Source organism: Ambystoma mexicanum, chromosome 4p (genome assembly GCF_040938575.1).
Source record: "Ambystoma mexicanum isolate Mex_15411 chromosome 4p, UKY_AmexF1_1, whole genome shotgun sequence".
In the NCBI taxonomy this organism is placed as follows: domain Eukaryota; kingdom Metazoa; phylum Chordata; class Amphibia; order Caudata; family Ambystomatidae; genus Ambystoma; species Ambystoma mexicanum.
Window position 1 is genome coordinate 475756355 of NC_090927.1, and position 14592 is coordinate 475770946.

At 46.1% G+C, this 14592-nt stretch overlaps 1 protein-coding gene across 4 annotated transcripts in view; it reads left to right on the plus strand.

Annotated features, from left to right (window-relative positions):
• KIDINS220 (kinase D interacting substrate 220) overlaps window positions 1-14592 on the plus strand; it is a 1499978-nt gene that overhangs the window by 563009 nt on the left and 922377 nt on the right. For all 4 annotated transcript variants that reach the window (XM_069606010.1, XM_069606012.1, XM_069606011.1 and 1 more), the window contains exons 12-13: window positions 11870-11968; window positions 13210-13387. In XM_069606010.1, coding sequence (XP_069462111.1) covers window positions 11870-11968; window positions 13210-13387 — 277 coding nt within the window. The remainder of the gene's footprint in view (window positions 1-11869; window positions 11969-13209; window positions 13388-14592) is intronic.

Genomic DNA, 14592 nt, shown 5'->3' on the forward strand with positions numbered 1-14592 from the left:
TTTCCATCTGAGGTCAGTGTCTCACCGCCTGCCCCTAAGACACTTCTGGGCTCTTGTGCTGGCCCAGGGGGAACACACATTCACTGTAAAATATTTCAAAAGGGATTAGCATGCCTCCCGGCTCCCTTCCATGGACTTCTCCGGCTCTTTGGAGACACAGCTACCTAGCCATGCTTCTTCTGGCTGCTTCAGCTTGCAGACCCTCAGCATCTCGTCATCCTGTTCTCCGCCACCTGGTCCTAGGCAGCCCTGGCTTCTCAGCTCTCCGTCCAACTCGTTCACTTTGATTTCTGACCTTGTTCCTTTTATGCTCTCCTGAGTTGGTAACAGGCTGTACGTGGACATGCTAGACTTCAATTGCCTGACCTTATTATTGGGACAGCTCCATTTGAGCATACTGGTGAGCCTCTGTTTGCGTCTTCTTCGTACCACAGTGGTGTTTCACATAGGGAGTCTGTATTCCTCTTGGCTTCCTCTTCCTCGTCACAGTTCTTGAGTGGCACTTTGGGGAATTCATGTAATTTAAAGAATTGACAATTTCAATAATCGCCTATACCACTGTTTTGAAACAAAGCAAAAACAGAGGTACCCCATAACATTGAGTTTCAATTTTGACATACGTGATAAAGTGCATGCATAAACCCAACATGTTTCTGTCATTACCAACAAGTGTTTGACATTCTTCAGGGGTTATAACACACAATTTACATCTCCTCCACTCATTTGTAAGACTCCAAATGTGTAACTCATGGAACAGAAACACAGTCCTTCAATTGTGTTCTTGTCATATATTCTCCTTATGTAGATCAGTGTTTCAATCAGGGCAGCGTAAACATGGAACTTATTTTTGTAAATTCTGGCTGGTTGGTTATGACATAAACATGCCAACCCTTTCAATGTGTGAATTCAAGGTCGTCTAAGGTTACTGCAGTGGACACTTTCTTTTTCGCTGGCAAATCGATGAGTAACCCTGCGATCGAAAAAATTTGCTCTTACTGCTACTCTGGACTGCTTGCAAGATTCACTTCTGTATGTTATATATGCATTTTTTGTGACAGTACTTACCTCTGCTTTTTATATGCTTAGTGTGTAACTGAAAGCCTAATAAATAACTGTATTTGTATATACTTACTGTCTTACTTGAATTATTGGTGTTGCTCCCTGTGGACTCATTGTAGCCCTAGACATTCACACTTTTCCTGAGACTAAGGCCCTCATTATGACTCGGGCGGTAAGTGAATAATGATGCCGGTAAAGGATTACCGGCATCGCTTACCGCTCCGCACGATTAGGAAACGACAACCCGCTATTAGCGGCACCGTACTTTACTGTGCCGCAAATAGCGACATGAGCGTGGGCACGCGACCCCTCATGCCGGAAATAGCACCATGGCGCAAACAGGGGAACATCACGACTCATGCGGACATGCAATTAACGCCCTAGTGAAGGCCGTAAAGTACCTTACCGCCATGGTGCAAATACCGGCATCGTGGACCACCCATAAACGGCCATGTGCAGTGTTCCCAACTGCCACAGGTGCACACAATCAGCACAGGTGGAGGCAATGCAGACTGGGCAAGCACAAAAGAAGCACACCCCACCCCTTCCCACACCCAGTCACACTCCACAATGATTCCAATACTACTAGCAATGCTGGGGCTGGAGGACCTGATTGCAGTGGAAGTGCTACTACAACAACAACAACAGGCAGCACAGAGGAGACGCAGAAGGAGAAGGAGGGCAAGGCAGGGCCAGCATGCCCCACCAGTGCAGCCAGTAGCACCACGCAGGCAGCTCCCAATCCCTCGCATCAGAGCCAGTCCATTCAACCTAACCGCTGAGCAGATGGTGTCCCGGTCCCGTCTGGACCGGGACACCATCACCACCATTGTGGACATGATACATGACGACATTGTCAGCCTGATTGAAACACGCACCGCCATCCCACCCCTACTGAAGGTAGTGTCTGTGCTCCACTTCCTGGCCACAGGCACCTACCAGCACACAGTGGGGCACATGCATAGCATTTCACAACCATTATTCTCACGTACGCTGAACCAAGTGCTTGATGCCCTCCTCAAGCACACAGACGACCACATTTCCTTACCACGGTCTGGCCAGGAGATCTGAAACACCAAAGTAGGTTTCCATTCACTGGCCGGCATCCCTGGTTGCATTGGCGCCATCGACTGCACCCATGTGGAATTGGTGGTCCCACATGCCATGGAGCAAGCGTACCGCAACCGTAAGCTATACCACTCAATCTTCGTGCAAATGGTATGTGACTCGAACAGGATCATCACACATTGTTGTGCCCGATTCCCCGGATCAACCCATGGATCAATGGTCCTGCGGAACTCCACGATACCACGCTACATGGAGCGACATGCAGGACAGAGATCCTGGCTTCTCGGTGAGTCGCATGTTATGCCCATGGAAATGTGATGTGGGTATGTGATTGAGGTATAGATGCATACTTCACCTGGCTGAGATGGGGTGGGGAGATGCATACTTCACCTGGCTTAGACGGGTTGGGTTGAGAGATGCATACTTCACCTGGCTGCGAGTGTCAGAGGGAATGGAGCATGCTCATACCCCAAAGCATCCCAGAATGGACCTGACGCCTGACAACATAATGCAAGATGTAAGCAGCCCTACCATGTAAATGAAGCAGTGTCACAACCATTCCACAGCCATCTGCATGTGCACTGTACCAAATCAGACCGCATCGCCCTCAACACAATGCATCTACAAGCAATGACTATAGCCAATACACAGCACCAAACACCATCAAATGAAAGGACAGTCCCCCATTACTGGGTACAAAGGAGTCACACGAGGGTCAAATACATCAATACACCACTACACTGACGCAGAGGCCCAACTGAATTGCATGACCCCATTTGTTGTGCGTAGTGAGATCATCATGAGGCTGACATCAATGGTGCCAGGATGAAAGCATACAAATTACTGGACATCTGCCAGATCACAGAAACAACCGCCGTGGACTAACACAGTGCATGAGCACTCACAAGGAACTGGACCCACCTGCGCCCACTAGTTGATGGCATGCACACCAGTCCATAAGAGGAATACACACATAGCAGTCACATTGTGTGTCTCCATTCATGCATGGAAATGGGGTTGAATTGAAGAAATAAATGCATGCCATGCTGTCACTTAATGAGGTCCCATATGATGTGATGACTTACACATACATTGTTGCTCACATGCAGGTGATGCAGGCTATCCCTTGAAGAGGTGGCTCCTTACCCCAGTCCGGAACCCACAGAACAGGCACGAGAAGGACTATAATCGTGCCCATACACAAACCCGTGTGGTGATTGAGCAGACATTTGGCCTCTTGAAGGCACGGTTTCGCTGCCTCAGCAGGTCTGGTGGGGCACTCCTGTACCGCCATGAGAAGGTGGCAAAGATCGTCATGGCATGTGTCATGCTACACAATATGTACATCAGACGGAATGTGCCCCTGCCCCCTGACGCTGAACTGCAACCACCTGATGAAGAGGATGAGGAGGGTGGGGATGGGGCAGCACCTCAGGGAGGCAGAGATGCACAGGAGGGGCTTGACATGCGTCAGATTCAGATTCTGATCAACCAATGTTTCTAGCACACATGGACGGGGGGTGTTACATGGAGATGGCATTCGGGGCACTGGGTGTGTCAGGGACATGGACACTGTAGACTGTTAACTAATAAAGCACACATACGCAATAAGCAATGTCCACACATATGAATTATGAGTACCCAAAATGTGTATTGAAGAAGCACAACTAAGTTAACAAGCCCTCCACCCCACACACCCTCTCCCCCCTCAACTCCCCCACACACCCTCTCCCCCCCTCAACTCCCCCACACACCCTCTCCCCCCTCAACTCCCCCACACACCCTCTCCCCCTCCCTCCTCAACTCCCCCACACACCCTCTCCCCTCTCCCCCCTCAACTCCCCCACACACCCTCTCCCCCTCCCCCCTCAACTCCACCACACACCCTCTCCCCCCTCCCCTCCCCTCTCAACTCCCCCACACACCCTCTCCCCCCTCAACTCCCCCACACATGGTGTGCAGTAATGTGCACCAGTGGAACACATGGCACCAGTATGCAAGGCTGTGCCTACTGGGATCCCCCTCTTCCAGCACCAGGTGCCCCCGTCTGATTGGCGCAGGTTCCTGCCAGACCTGCGCGCGGGGCTGGTCCTGGTAGAACTAGCAGCTGAAGATGTACTTGGTTGCTCGGAAAACTGTGGTGGACGCATGTCCCGCATTGCTGCCACCATCTCAGAGAGTATGTGCCGCACTGCGGCCAGTTCTACACATCTGTCCTTTGAGGATGACTCTATTGCTGACTTCAAGGATGCAGCACATTCCCGGATGTCATCCCTTACACTCCCACATTCAGTTATGTGCTGCATCAAGAGGCCAGTGAGCTGCTGCTGGTGCCTTCGAATGTCCTCGATCCCCTCTTGGGTGTTTGGGGCTGCGGTGGATGTTTGAGGGGTTCCCAAAATACTATGTTCCTCGGGCACAGTTGGGGTGGGGTTGGGAGTTGCTGGCCCTGAGTTATCCGGAGACAGCCCGTGCATGCTGGTGTCGGCAGATCCCCTTCCTCATCATCAGAATTTGCTGCTGTGGCAGCTGTTTCGCCAACTGTGCTGCTTGCAGCCGATGCAGTCCCTTCTGCCGCCGACACTTGGGTGATGGTGGCTGTTGTGGGCGCCATAGTGGGGGACGTAGAGCACATTTGTGCTGTGGCCTGTGGTGTGGTCTTGGCCTTCCGATGTCGTGCCAGTTGGCCTATGCTCCTTGCAGTGGAGCGGCGGTGTTGTCCCTCCTCGGCCCTGGACTTCGTACATGGTGTGCCATCTTCCTCCCTGCTGTCCACGTCACCACTGTCTGATTGCGTGCCTGTGGGGGACCAATAGAGGGAGAGGGTTAATGATGGGTTTACAGGCATCGGGCATACATTGGGGTGGCTGCATCCATATGGAATGGCAGATGATTGACATTGGGGGCGTGACATTCGGGTTGCTTGGATTTTGGGTGGGTGATGGATAGAGGCATCTGGCCTTACACATATGGGGTGCATTCTGCATATGGACAGGGTGAAAATCTCCACTGCCTGTAGGCAGTCTTGTACTCATGTGTCTGGTGGACCCTGATCTACATCATTGCACTGTCAGTTCTGGTGGACATCATCGTGGTGGGATGAATAGTGTATCATTTTGGACACCTACCTGCATCGGCTGATGACGGTGCTCCTCGCTCCATGTCCCCGACTCCGTGGATTGACTCTGCCCCTATGGTGGTGGCGCATATCTCCTCCCACGGTTGTAGTTTGATGGGGGACTCCGCTCCCCCATTTGTCGCCATCCCCATGTTGCGATTTGCAGAGAGTATGCTGCGCACGCGAAGACGCAGGTCATCCCAGTGTTTGCAGCATTCTTTTGGTGTGCGGGGTGTGGTGCCAACAGCGCTGACTTTCTGGCTGACCTCTGCCCAAATCTGCTTTTTCCGCTGCAGTGCTGGACGGGACTTCTCGTTCGAGACGACCTCATCTGCATGCTCCTGCAGTGTCTCAGCTAGCATTGTCAGCTCCTCTCTGGAGAAGCGCTCCTTGCGCAGGCGATCTCCCGTTTTCTTTACAGATTTTGGCATGGTTAAATGGAAAAAGTAGTGGTGGATGTGTGTATGAGTTCTGAGGGTCAGATGGCTTCTGGTTGTGGTGGATGGCAATGGATTGTATTTTTAAACATGGCCGCCGTGCTCTTTCCTGTTCCTTTGCGATGACGCACCTTCCGGTTCCGCTTATTAGCGGTGCCGCTAATAGCGGTGGTCGCTAATGCCGCAGGCTTGGATGCCGGAGGTGCTATTTCCACTACTAACAGTGCCGGAGAGGGGGATTTTCAGGGGTTTTGCGGCATGGCGGTGAGGTATTTACTGGCGTGGCGCAAAGCTCGTGCCCGCGTACTCGTAATGGGCCGCTTTTAGCGGTCCATTGCCAGTACGGACACGGAAATTGCGCCATGCTGGTAATGGCCGGTAATTAGTGCCCGGGTCGTAATGAGGGCCTAAGCCTCGAATGCTCGCTTACCATACCTTCGATTAGGTTTTGGCTAACCTCTCAGTGTCTTCCCAGTTTACCATAAATAGGGTGATCGTCCAATATCCTCCCACAAGGGCTGATTTTGGAAGCATAGTTGTCACTCACACAGCCAATCAGACTCCTTGGTAACCTGAAAGCAACCAGTCCTAAGAACAGGGAGTTTCGGGCACCTGCTTTGCTTCCTGCCTTGTGACACACTGGAGCCAGAGGTGAGCTTCAGTACTGAAGCCCGCCAAAGGCAAAACAAACAAAAGGGTTAAACCTAGCTTGGCGCGCAGAGTGAAACCCAAGAAAGACCTCCCAAACAAGAAATGGCGAAAAAAGAAGACCGGGGCCATTTTGACACAAGGGTCACCCATGGGTGCTGTACTGCAGCTGGATTCAGCCTGCGGTAGAAAAGCACAATCCTGCTCTTTTTATGCCAGTGTGTGTGGCAGGGCAGGAAGCGAGGGAGTTGCCAGAAACTCCCTGTCCTTAGTCTCCTTGGTTACCTGAATGCACCCAGTCGTGATTGGCTGGCTGGCTGTCCTTGGAGAACAGCCATTCTGCTGTGTGAGTGACAGCTAGGCTGTGCATGAATGGGAGAAACCTGCATAAAAGGTGAGGTCCCTTGTACAGAAGGCACAGTCGACCACTGGAAGAAACATCTGATGAAAGAACTTGGAAGAGAAACTTGCTGGACCGCTGATCTGCCAGGTGAAGCCCTGCTGCAGTGCTGAAGCTCCAACTTCGTATCGACTAGAGAAGTCCGTGAACGGATGACTTCTTCCCTTGGGTTGGTGGGACCAACTGACCCCAAGACTAACTTTGCTGGAACCCCTCTCCCTGCTGGTTGTTCTTCCTTGCTGCTGCTGGAACCGAGGGCCAGGGGTCAGGAACACCGGAAAAGAGTACATCATCTTTAACCCTTACCCGAGCTCCAGGAAGATCCCGAGAACCCTCCTGAAGCAGGACAACCCAAACCTGAGCCAACTCAACAGAGTGCTGGACCCCAGAAGCAAGGGGAGCCCATCAAGTACTGCTGATTTGGAAAGAACCCGTAGCCACCGCTAACCTTCAAACTGCAGTGCAGGAGTCCTCCAGACATCCCCCCTCTTGTCCCCACGACTGAGGCCCAGGAACCCAGGAACTGCAGGACTGCAACCTACACAGAATCCAGCTGGATCCTCTTCTTCCAGCCTAAGGTACTGTCTTGACTGAAAGGGTACTTAGCTCTTTTTTCTGAAGCTTTGTTGTTCTCAATGGAGACTAGCAGTAGCTGCCCTTTGCAGAGTTGCCTGCAGCTTTGCCTTTCACACGCCTAACAGCTCGTGGCCCAACAGTGATTCATTTTCTACAAACTCTAAATAACATTGTGCAAGACATTTGTGCTCTCTGAAGTGCCTCCGTCAGGCAAGATTGTATGCAATACCCTTTGGGTGCACTACAACAACCCTGACCTCCTGGCAATAGGGACCCAACCTTTGGTATAAATCTGTACTACACAGGTTGGCAGCATGTTGAGCAGCAAGACCTATCTCAAAAGGGGTCAATGTGAGCTGCAGGGGAGTTACACAGAGATTCAGTGACAAGTATTCAAATAAACACTTACACACAAAGTTTCTTGAATAAACAATTATTAATTTATTTATCAGTCAGTTAGAATAAGCCTTCTTCAGAAGGGATCAATATAAAAACAACACACAAATACACTCCAAAACGACACACTTTGTTTCTAAATCAGTAAAGACCCTTTTGGGATGGCCCACAGTGACAACCTACACCCTCAGGTGACTTCAATAGCTAGGGTGCTGGGGACATTAATATCTTACTGTAGCATTTATAACCTTCTTAGGAATTGGTCAAAGGAAAAGGTTATTAGAACAAACAAGAGATCACAAATATTCTTAAGCAGGCAAATACTTTTGGATCCCCTAAGCAGAGTCATTAAGTGTTAGGGAGAATTCTCATTTATGGCTAACTTCTCTTACTGTGTTTGAGTCACAGTAATTGTAGTCCTTTGTGTAATTCCTATTACTGCTCATTTGCTCTTGAGATAAGTCTGGCTGCTCTGCGACTGCTACCACTATAACTGTGTAGTACAGGCTTGTACCAAAGGTGAAATTGTACTACCGCTTGTGGACTTAATTGTCTGTTGTGTTCCCTAAGGGTTCTGCAGATGATTCTGCCTAACACAGTATAACAGGTTAAGTGTTAAGTGAAAGTCAATGGGCAAAAGTCTATATGTGCTGAAGCAATTCTGGTAGGTACGTAGAACAGTCTTTGCACAATGTTTTAGAAGTCTTTGAAGAAAAGAAGAATCAATGTAGGGCCACAAGCTGTTTAAGCTTGAGTAGAAGATGCAAGCAACTCTACAACAAGAGGTAAGTTCTCTCAGACTTTACAGTACCTTTGGATTGAAGGAAAAGTGCAGCAGATGACTCCTGTTCCTGTGCAGCACGGCAGATCTCACTGTTCCTGGGCCTCAGTCATGGGGACAAGAGGGAGGACTTCTGAGGACTCCTGCACTGCAATGGGACGGTCACTGCTCACAACCGGAAATCTTCAAACAAGTGCCACTTAGATGTTTGAGCTCCTTGTGACTACTGCAAATAGCAACACTGCGTTTCCTGGCTGTCAAGATGGATTTTCCTTGCTTCTGGGGTCCCACACTCTGTTGAGGGGGCTCAGGCTCGGTCAGTCCTGCTTCCTGGAGTCCGGAGGATCTTCCTGGAGCTCTTGGCCAACTTAAAAGCAACACACACAATCTGGTGTTCCTCTCCCTGGCTATTCAGTTTCCAGCAGCAACTCTGTGGAAATTCAACAAACTCTGAGAAGATTTCCAGGTGGCTTACTTTGGAGTTGATTGGTCCCACCAACTCAAGGGGAGAAGTCGTCCTGGCAGTGGCTTCTTTGTTGATAAGAATTTGGAGTTTCAGCACAGCAGCAGGGCTTCACTGGGCAAACCAACTGTCCAGGAGTTGCAGCAGGCGTCCTCTTAAAGTTCTTCTTCAGTTCCTTCGTCCAGTGGTCGACTCTGCCTTCCAAGCCAAAAGACTTGCCTTTTATTCAGGTTTCTCCCATTCACTTCAGCCTAGCTGTCAGTCACCCAGCAGGGTAGCTGTCGTTGCCGGACAGTCAGCCGGCCAATCACAACAGTGTGCTTTTGGGTTTCCTAGGAGACTAAGCACAGGGCGTTTCGGGCACCTCCCTTACTTCCTGCCCCCGCCAGACACCCTGGAGCCAGAGGCGGGCTTCACTCGTGAATCCTGCCAAAGGCAAAGCGAACAAAGGGACCAAACCTGATTTGGCGTGCAGAGTCAATCTCAAGAAGTATCTTTCCACAAAACAATGGCGAAAAAAGGAGACTGGGGCCATTTTCACAAAAATTGCACACTTGGGTGCTTTATTGAAGCTGCAAACGCAGCCCGGGGTAAATGCACACCACGTTAGTTAAAAGTAAACCACTGCCACTAGCCATTCAGTGAGGAAAGGGTAACATAAATAGGGTGCATGAGAAGCTAGACAAAGGGGATACTAAGTAACCCCTCCAGCACCCTATTGTAAGATAGTGTGTGCTGGGTCTAGAAAGCTACAAATGTAAGTAAAGTCAATTTCACTTTACGGCTCTGGGAAACAGTAGTTTGTCCCAGAGAAGGTATTTAAACCTTTGGGAAATCTGGAAGACTTCCCTGTGCCACTTCACTAAAGGTGCTGTGTGATAGAATGTAAAAGATGATGCTGTTTGTCAGGCTCCATAACCAAAAGAAATACAAAGTTCAAATATCACATTAAAATACATGAGAGAGGGGGAAAAAGGGTCTTGCTCTCTCCAGGTTAAAAAAATCAAGTCCTCAAAATCCAGCAAAGTTGCCCGGGGTCTCTAAGATGGAGGGAATTGGCACATTTCTGAGAATTCTCCCTAACGGCCTCAGCTCCCTAGACATTGTTTCAATTGATTTTGGCTGTCCTGGCTCCCTGCAGACTCGTCTGACCCATTGACTTTGGTGTTAACTGTCCCTCATAGGTGGTACATAAGATTAACTTGTATTACTGGGAAAGGTGTAACCTACACTTTTTGGGAAAGATTGCAAAGTATTCACATATTTTGAGAACCTGTTAACCTTTTTTCTTCCCTAACCTTTTCCTTTTCCACAACCTCAGTATTGCATTAAGTGTCAAAAGTGATATATCAATGTCCACAGTGCCCTAGTAATTGAAGTGTGTGTGTGTGTGTCTGTCTGTCTGTCTGTCTGTCTGTCTGTCTGTCTCATCCCAAAAGGGTATCTACTTGCTTAACTTAAATCTGAGGAAGGGTTGTGAAGTGTATTTTTATTGTTGCGTATGGCCCTTTCCAAAGAAGGCTTATTTAAAACCAACCGTTAAATAAATAATTATTTGACTAGAAAACCTTGAGTGCAAGTGTTATTTGGATACTTGTAATTGTGAGTCTGTAACATCTCCACAGCTCACATTTACCCCTCTTGAGATAAGTCTGCTTGCTCAGTTACTCTACCGACGTGTGTAGTTCAGACCTATACCAATAGGTGGGTTACCTATTACCAAGAGGATAAGGCTGAACAAGGCTGGCGTAGTCTCCCACAGGGTTACTACATACAATCTTGCCTAATACCAACGTCCAACAGTTACTGCTTTAGAGGCTGTTCCAAAGGATAAGGAATTTCTGAGCAGAATGTACTCGACAGAATAAATTAATTGGCTTTAGTAATTGTCTTTCTGATAGAGTACATCCCACAAGTTATGCCTCTACCTTCCCAATTAATCAAAAGATGAAGAATCCATGTGAGGAATATCATAGCCATGAGTAACAGAAATTGCCTGTTATAAGTAGTTTGTGGATTTGTAACAGTAGACGGTGAAATGTGCTACTCATAATGAGAAGGAAATATTTTGTTGGTATAAGTTTCAAATTAAAAAGCTAAGATTCTATAAGTGGAATCCAGTTACGTAATGCAATGGTTATTTAATACCTACAGATATTTGAAGACAGAATAACATGTATTAAAACCAAGTGAAATTCTAATGCATCGTTCAGGATGGTAATTGTTTTAGTAAACAAAGTATCATAATAGAGCAGACGATGTGCTGTCTAGAGTGCGAGACCATAACATTGGATTTTTTATTTTGAAGTGTTAATTGCGGATCTGGTACATCTTGCTGTGGGCCAACTCACCATAGCCTTTTTCCCGTATTATATACATTTTTATGGAGTACAAACTCCCTAAGCCCCCTTCTGCACCCCACCAACCCCTTCCCCAACTAAATATTTTTTTTAATCCCTCCACATCCACCATACAAATGCAGCAAAAACGGGGTGAAATGGCTGTGCACAAAATTTGGGGAAACTGCCAGGGTGAGTTGGGCACAGCCGGTACTGTTATTTGCAACATAATCTTTATCTAAATTAATGTTTTTATTTAAATGTAACATTTAAATTGATAATTTCATTGTCTCAAACCTGCCACTAGTCAGTTAAAAAACATAGAAGCCCACCCTTTATGGTTTTGAACAAAGCAGTGCTAATAAATTATTCCGCTACTCTTTTAGTGATTTGCTTAGTTTGGGAAAATGATGGATGATTTCTCTGTTATCCTCCCTGCAGCTGCTTATGTTAGCCAAAAAAGAAGCCTTACATATAGTTTACTTTCTACCATAGTCTAGTGATTTTCATAGCAATTTTAAAATAAATGATATGCTGTATGAGTAGACAATCTTACAATTTGTTGTCACCTTTCTTCCATTTAGGATGGTGAAACACCCTTGATAAAGGCAACTAAGATGAGGAATATTGAAATAGTTGAACTTCTTCTGGATAAAGGTGCCAAGGTTTCTGCAGTGGACAAGGTAATTTTCAAAATTGTTCTTTACAGCAGTTGACAAATCAAATATTCCTTTTCTTCGCATTGGGATCAGATCAAAAAGAAAAAAATAAAGTGTAGGTTAGACACATCGCAAGGTATGTTTACTGCATGCTCAATTGCACTCTGGGTTGTGCTTCATTTTGAACATTAACAGAGGCTTGTTTTTTTAAAATCCTAACACCTGCATTGAACATTTTATACAATGTCATGAAAGCAAGAATCAAAGGTTTACTTAATTTAATCAAATGTGTTTTCATTAATTGTGTTGTATTGTTTATTTATTTATAGAGCGCACAGGGCCGTCAGGCATCTGGGCGCTTGAGTGGATTTAGGTTACAATTACAGCTTTAAGGTTACCGTTACAGTTACAGCTTTAAGGTTACAGTTTACAGCTTAATACAAAATACTGGATAGCAGAAATATCCAATGAAGAAGGAAAAGATGTACAATAGTATATACATGTGCAGAAAAAGGTACATTGACAGCTATATACAAGTCATGTCTAGTAGTTCTAGTTATTATACTAAGATTACGAAAGTATAGGTACAATTAAACAGGTCATGGAGTTATACATCAGCAGTCGTTAGTGTGTAACCATTGTTTCACATTGGTTTTGAAAGAGTGGAAGGAGGGTGAGGCTGTTAAAGATTCTAGGATTGAGTTCCACACACAGTTGTGCTGCCAGTACTGGGAAGCTAGAACCTCCTGTTCTTTTAAGTTAAATAATAGGGATTCTGATGCTATTAGATTGTGCCTTCCTGATAGGACGTTCAGAAGTATGCTTGGTGAATTTCTCTACAAGGTATGCCAGTGCTTTGTTGTTGAGGCAGTTGTATGTTAGGTTTAGTGTTTTGAGTTTAATTCTGTCTTTGATGGCTAGCCAGTTGGAGGATCTTCTTTGGTCGGATATGTGCTGGCCTTTGGGAATGCCACGGGCTGTTCTTAGGGCATTGTTTTGGAGGGTTTGAAGTTTGTTGGTGCCTAAGTAAAGTGCGTTGCAATAATCTAATTTCGATAAGATTAGTGCCCGTGCAATTGTGGTACAGCTTTCAGTGGTCAGAAATGGTTTACATGCATAAATTAATTTGCACGTGTAACTTGTTGTGAATTTCTAGCAATGCAGCATACGTTGTATAATGAAGGAAGCTTTTGAGTGCCATGTTAAGTGCAAATGGTAGTGACCAGATGTTGCATAACCATTGGTGTTCTGTTTATTCACTACAGAAGGGAGATACTCCACTTCATATTGCAATCCGTGGAAGAAGCCGAAAGCTTGCAGAACTGCTTCTGCGGAATCCAAAAGATGGCAGACTTCTTTATAGGCCTAACAAAACTGGAGAAACTCCATACAATATTGATTGTTCCAATCAGAAAAGTATTTTAACTCAGATATTTGGTGCAAGTAAGTACATACATTTGTTAATATCTATCTCCTTCCTTATAAGGGTGCCAATGAAGTAAATGTGAAGGAATTACTTGCGGGGCATCTGGTACAATAACCTAGTCCGTGGGATTTTGAATGAAGGGAAGATATGCCTACTGTGGATGCATTGTTAATGAAACACACAATCGTGTACTACCAGGTGTTTTGTGTGAATTTGTGGCAGAGGACCCGCATGGCATTAATCCAAGATGGCCTCTGTTACAGATACCAATTTCATTTTTGAGCTGCAACTGCTTTTAGGCCGGTTTCTCAAACTTTGCTAAGTGGCTTTTTTGTTAAACATGATGAAAGTAATAGAAAAGTTAATATATGGAATTTTTACTATCTTTTACCATTTCTGAGATATAGCCTTGTAAATTATTGCTACTTCTTTGCAAACCTTCGACTGTATGCTCACTAAATTAGAAAGTTTGAAATCATTTGCAAATTTCTCTTTGAAATATACTATGATAGCGATTTATACTTGAAGAGAGAAATTAAGGTTTTACAGGTCATCTTCTGAGTCCCAGAGTTAATTTTCATCATTATCACAGAGCTCTTCTTCACCACCACACTTACACAGTTCTATACACCTTGGTGACTGAGCTTGGCATTTGCAAAACACAACACACTGTCCTTTGACGCATGTTCACTGTACCAGCTATATGATTGATTGTGGCAAAACAAATACACACCTCCTATTGGGAGTACTTTAATAATCACTTGTGTACCTCATCATCCAGGCATGGATGGCCTCTCATGGTCTATGCCTGAATGATGACAAGACAGAACTTCTCATCCTAGGCACCACACCCAACCTTAATAAATTAGGTCAAATCTATTCCTCTTTTGTCATTGACAATAATATCATCACCGTAGCTAAGGAGGTTAAAACTTTAGGATTCTATTAAGACTCAACACTCACCTTCAAAAAACAAGTCAATGCCATGGCCTCCGCTACATCTTATACATGTAAACTCATTAGGGCATCTAAACCATTCCTCTCACCAAATAATTGCATCACTATATCCAGAGCATTGATCCTATCCAAATTGGATTATTGCAACACGCTTTACGTAGGTAGTAACAAATACATTACAAATACAATTAAAATCCTGCAGAACAATGCCTTAAGAGCAGCCCTAAGCCTCCTGAGGAAAGCACATATCTCAGAGATTAGAAGA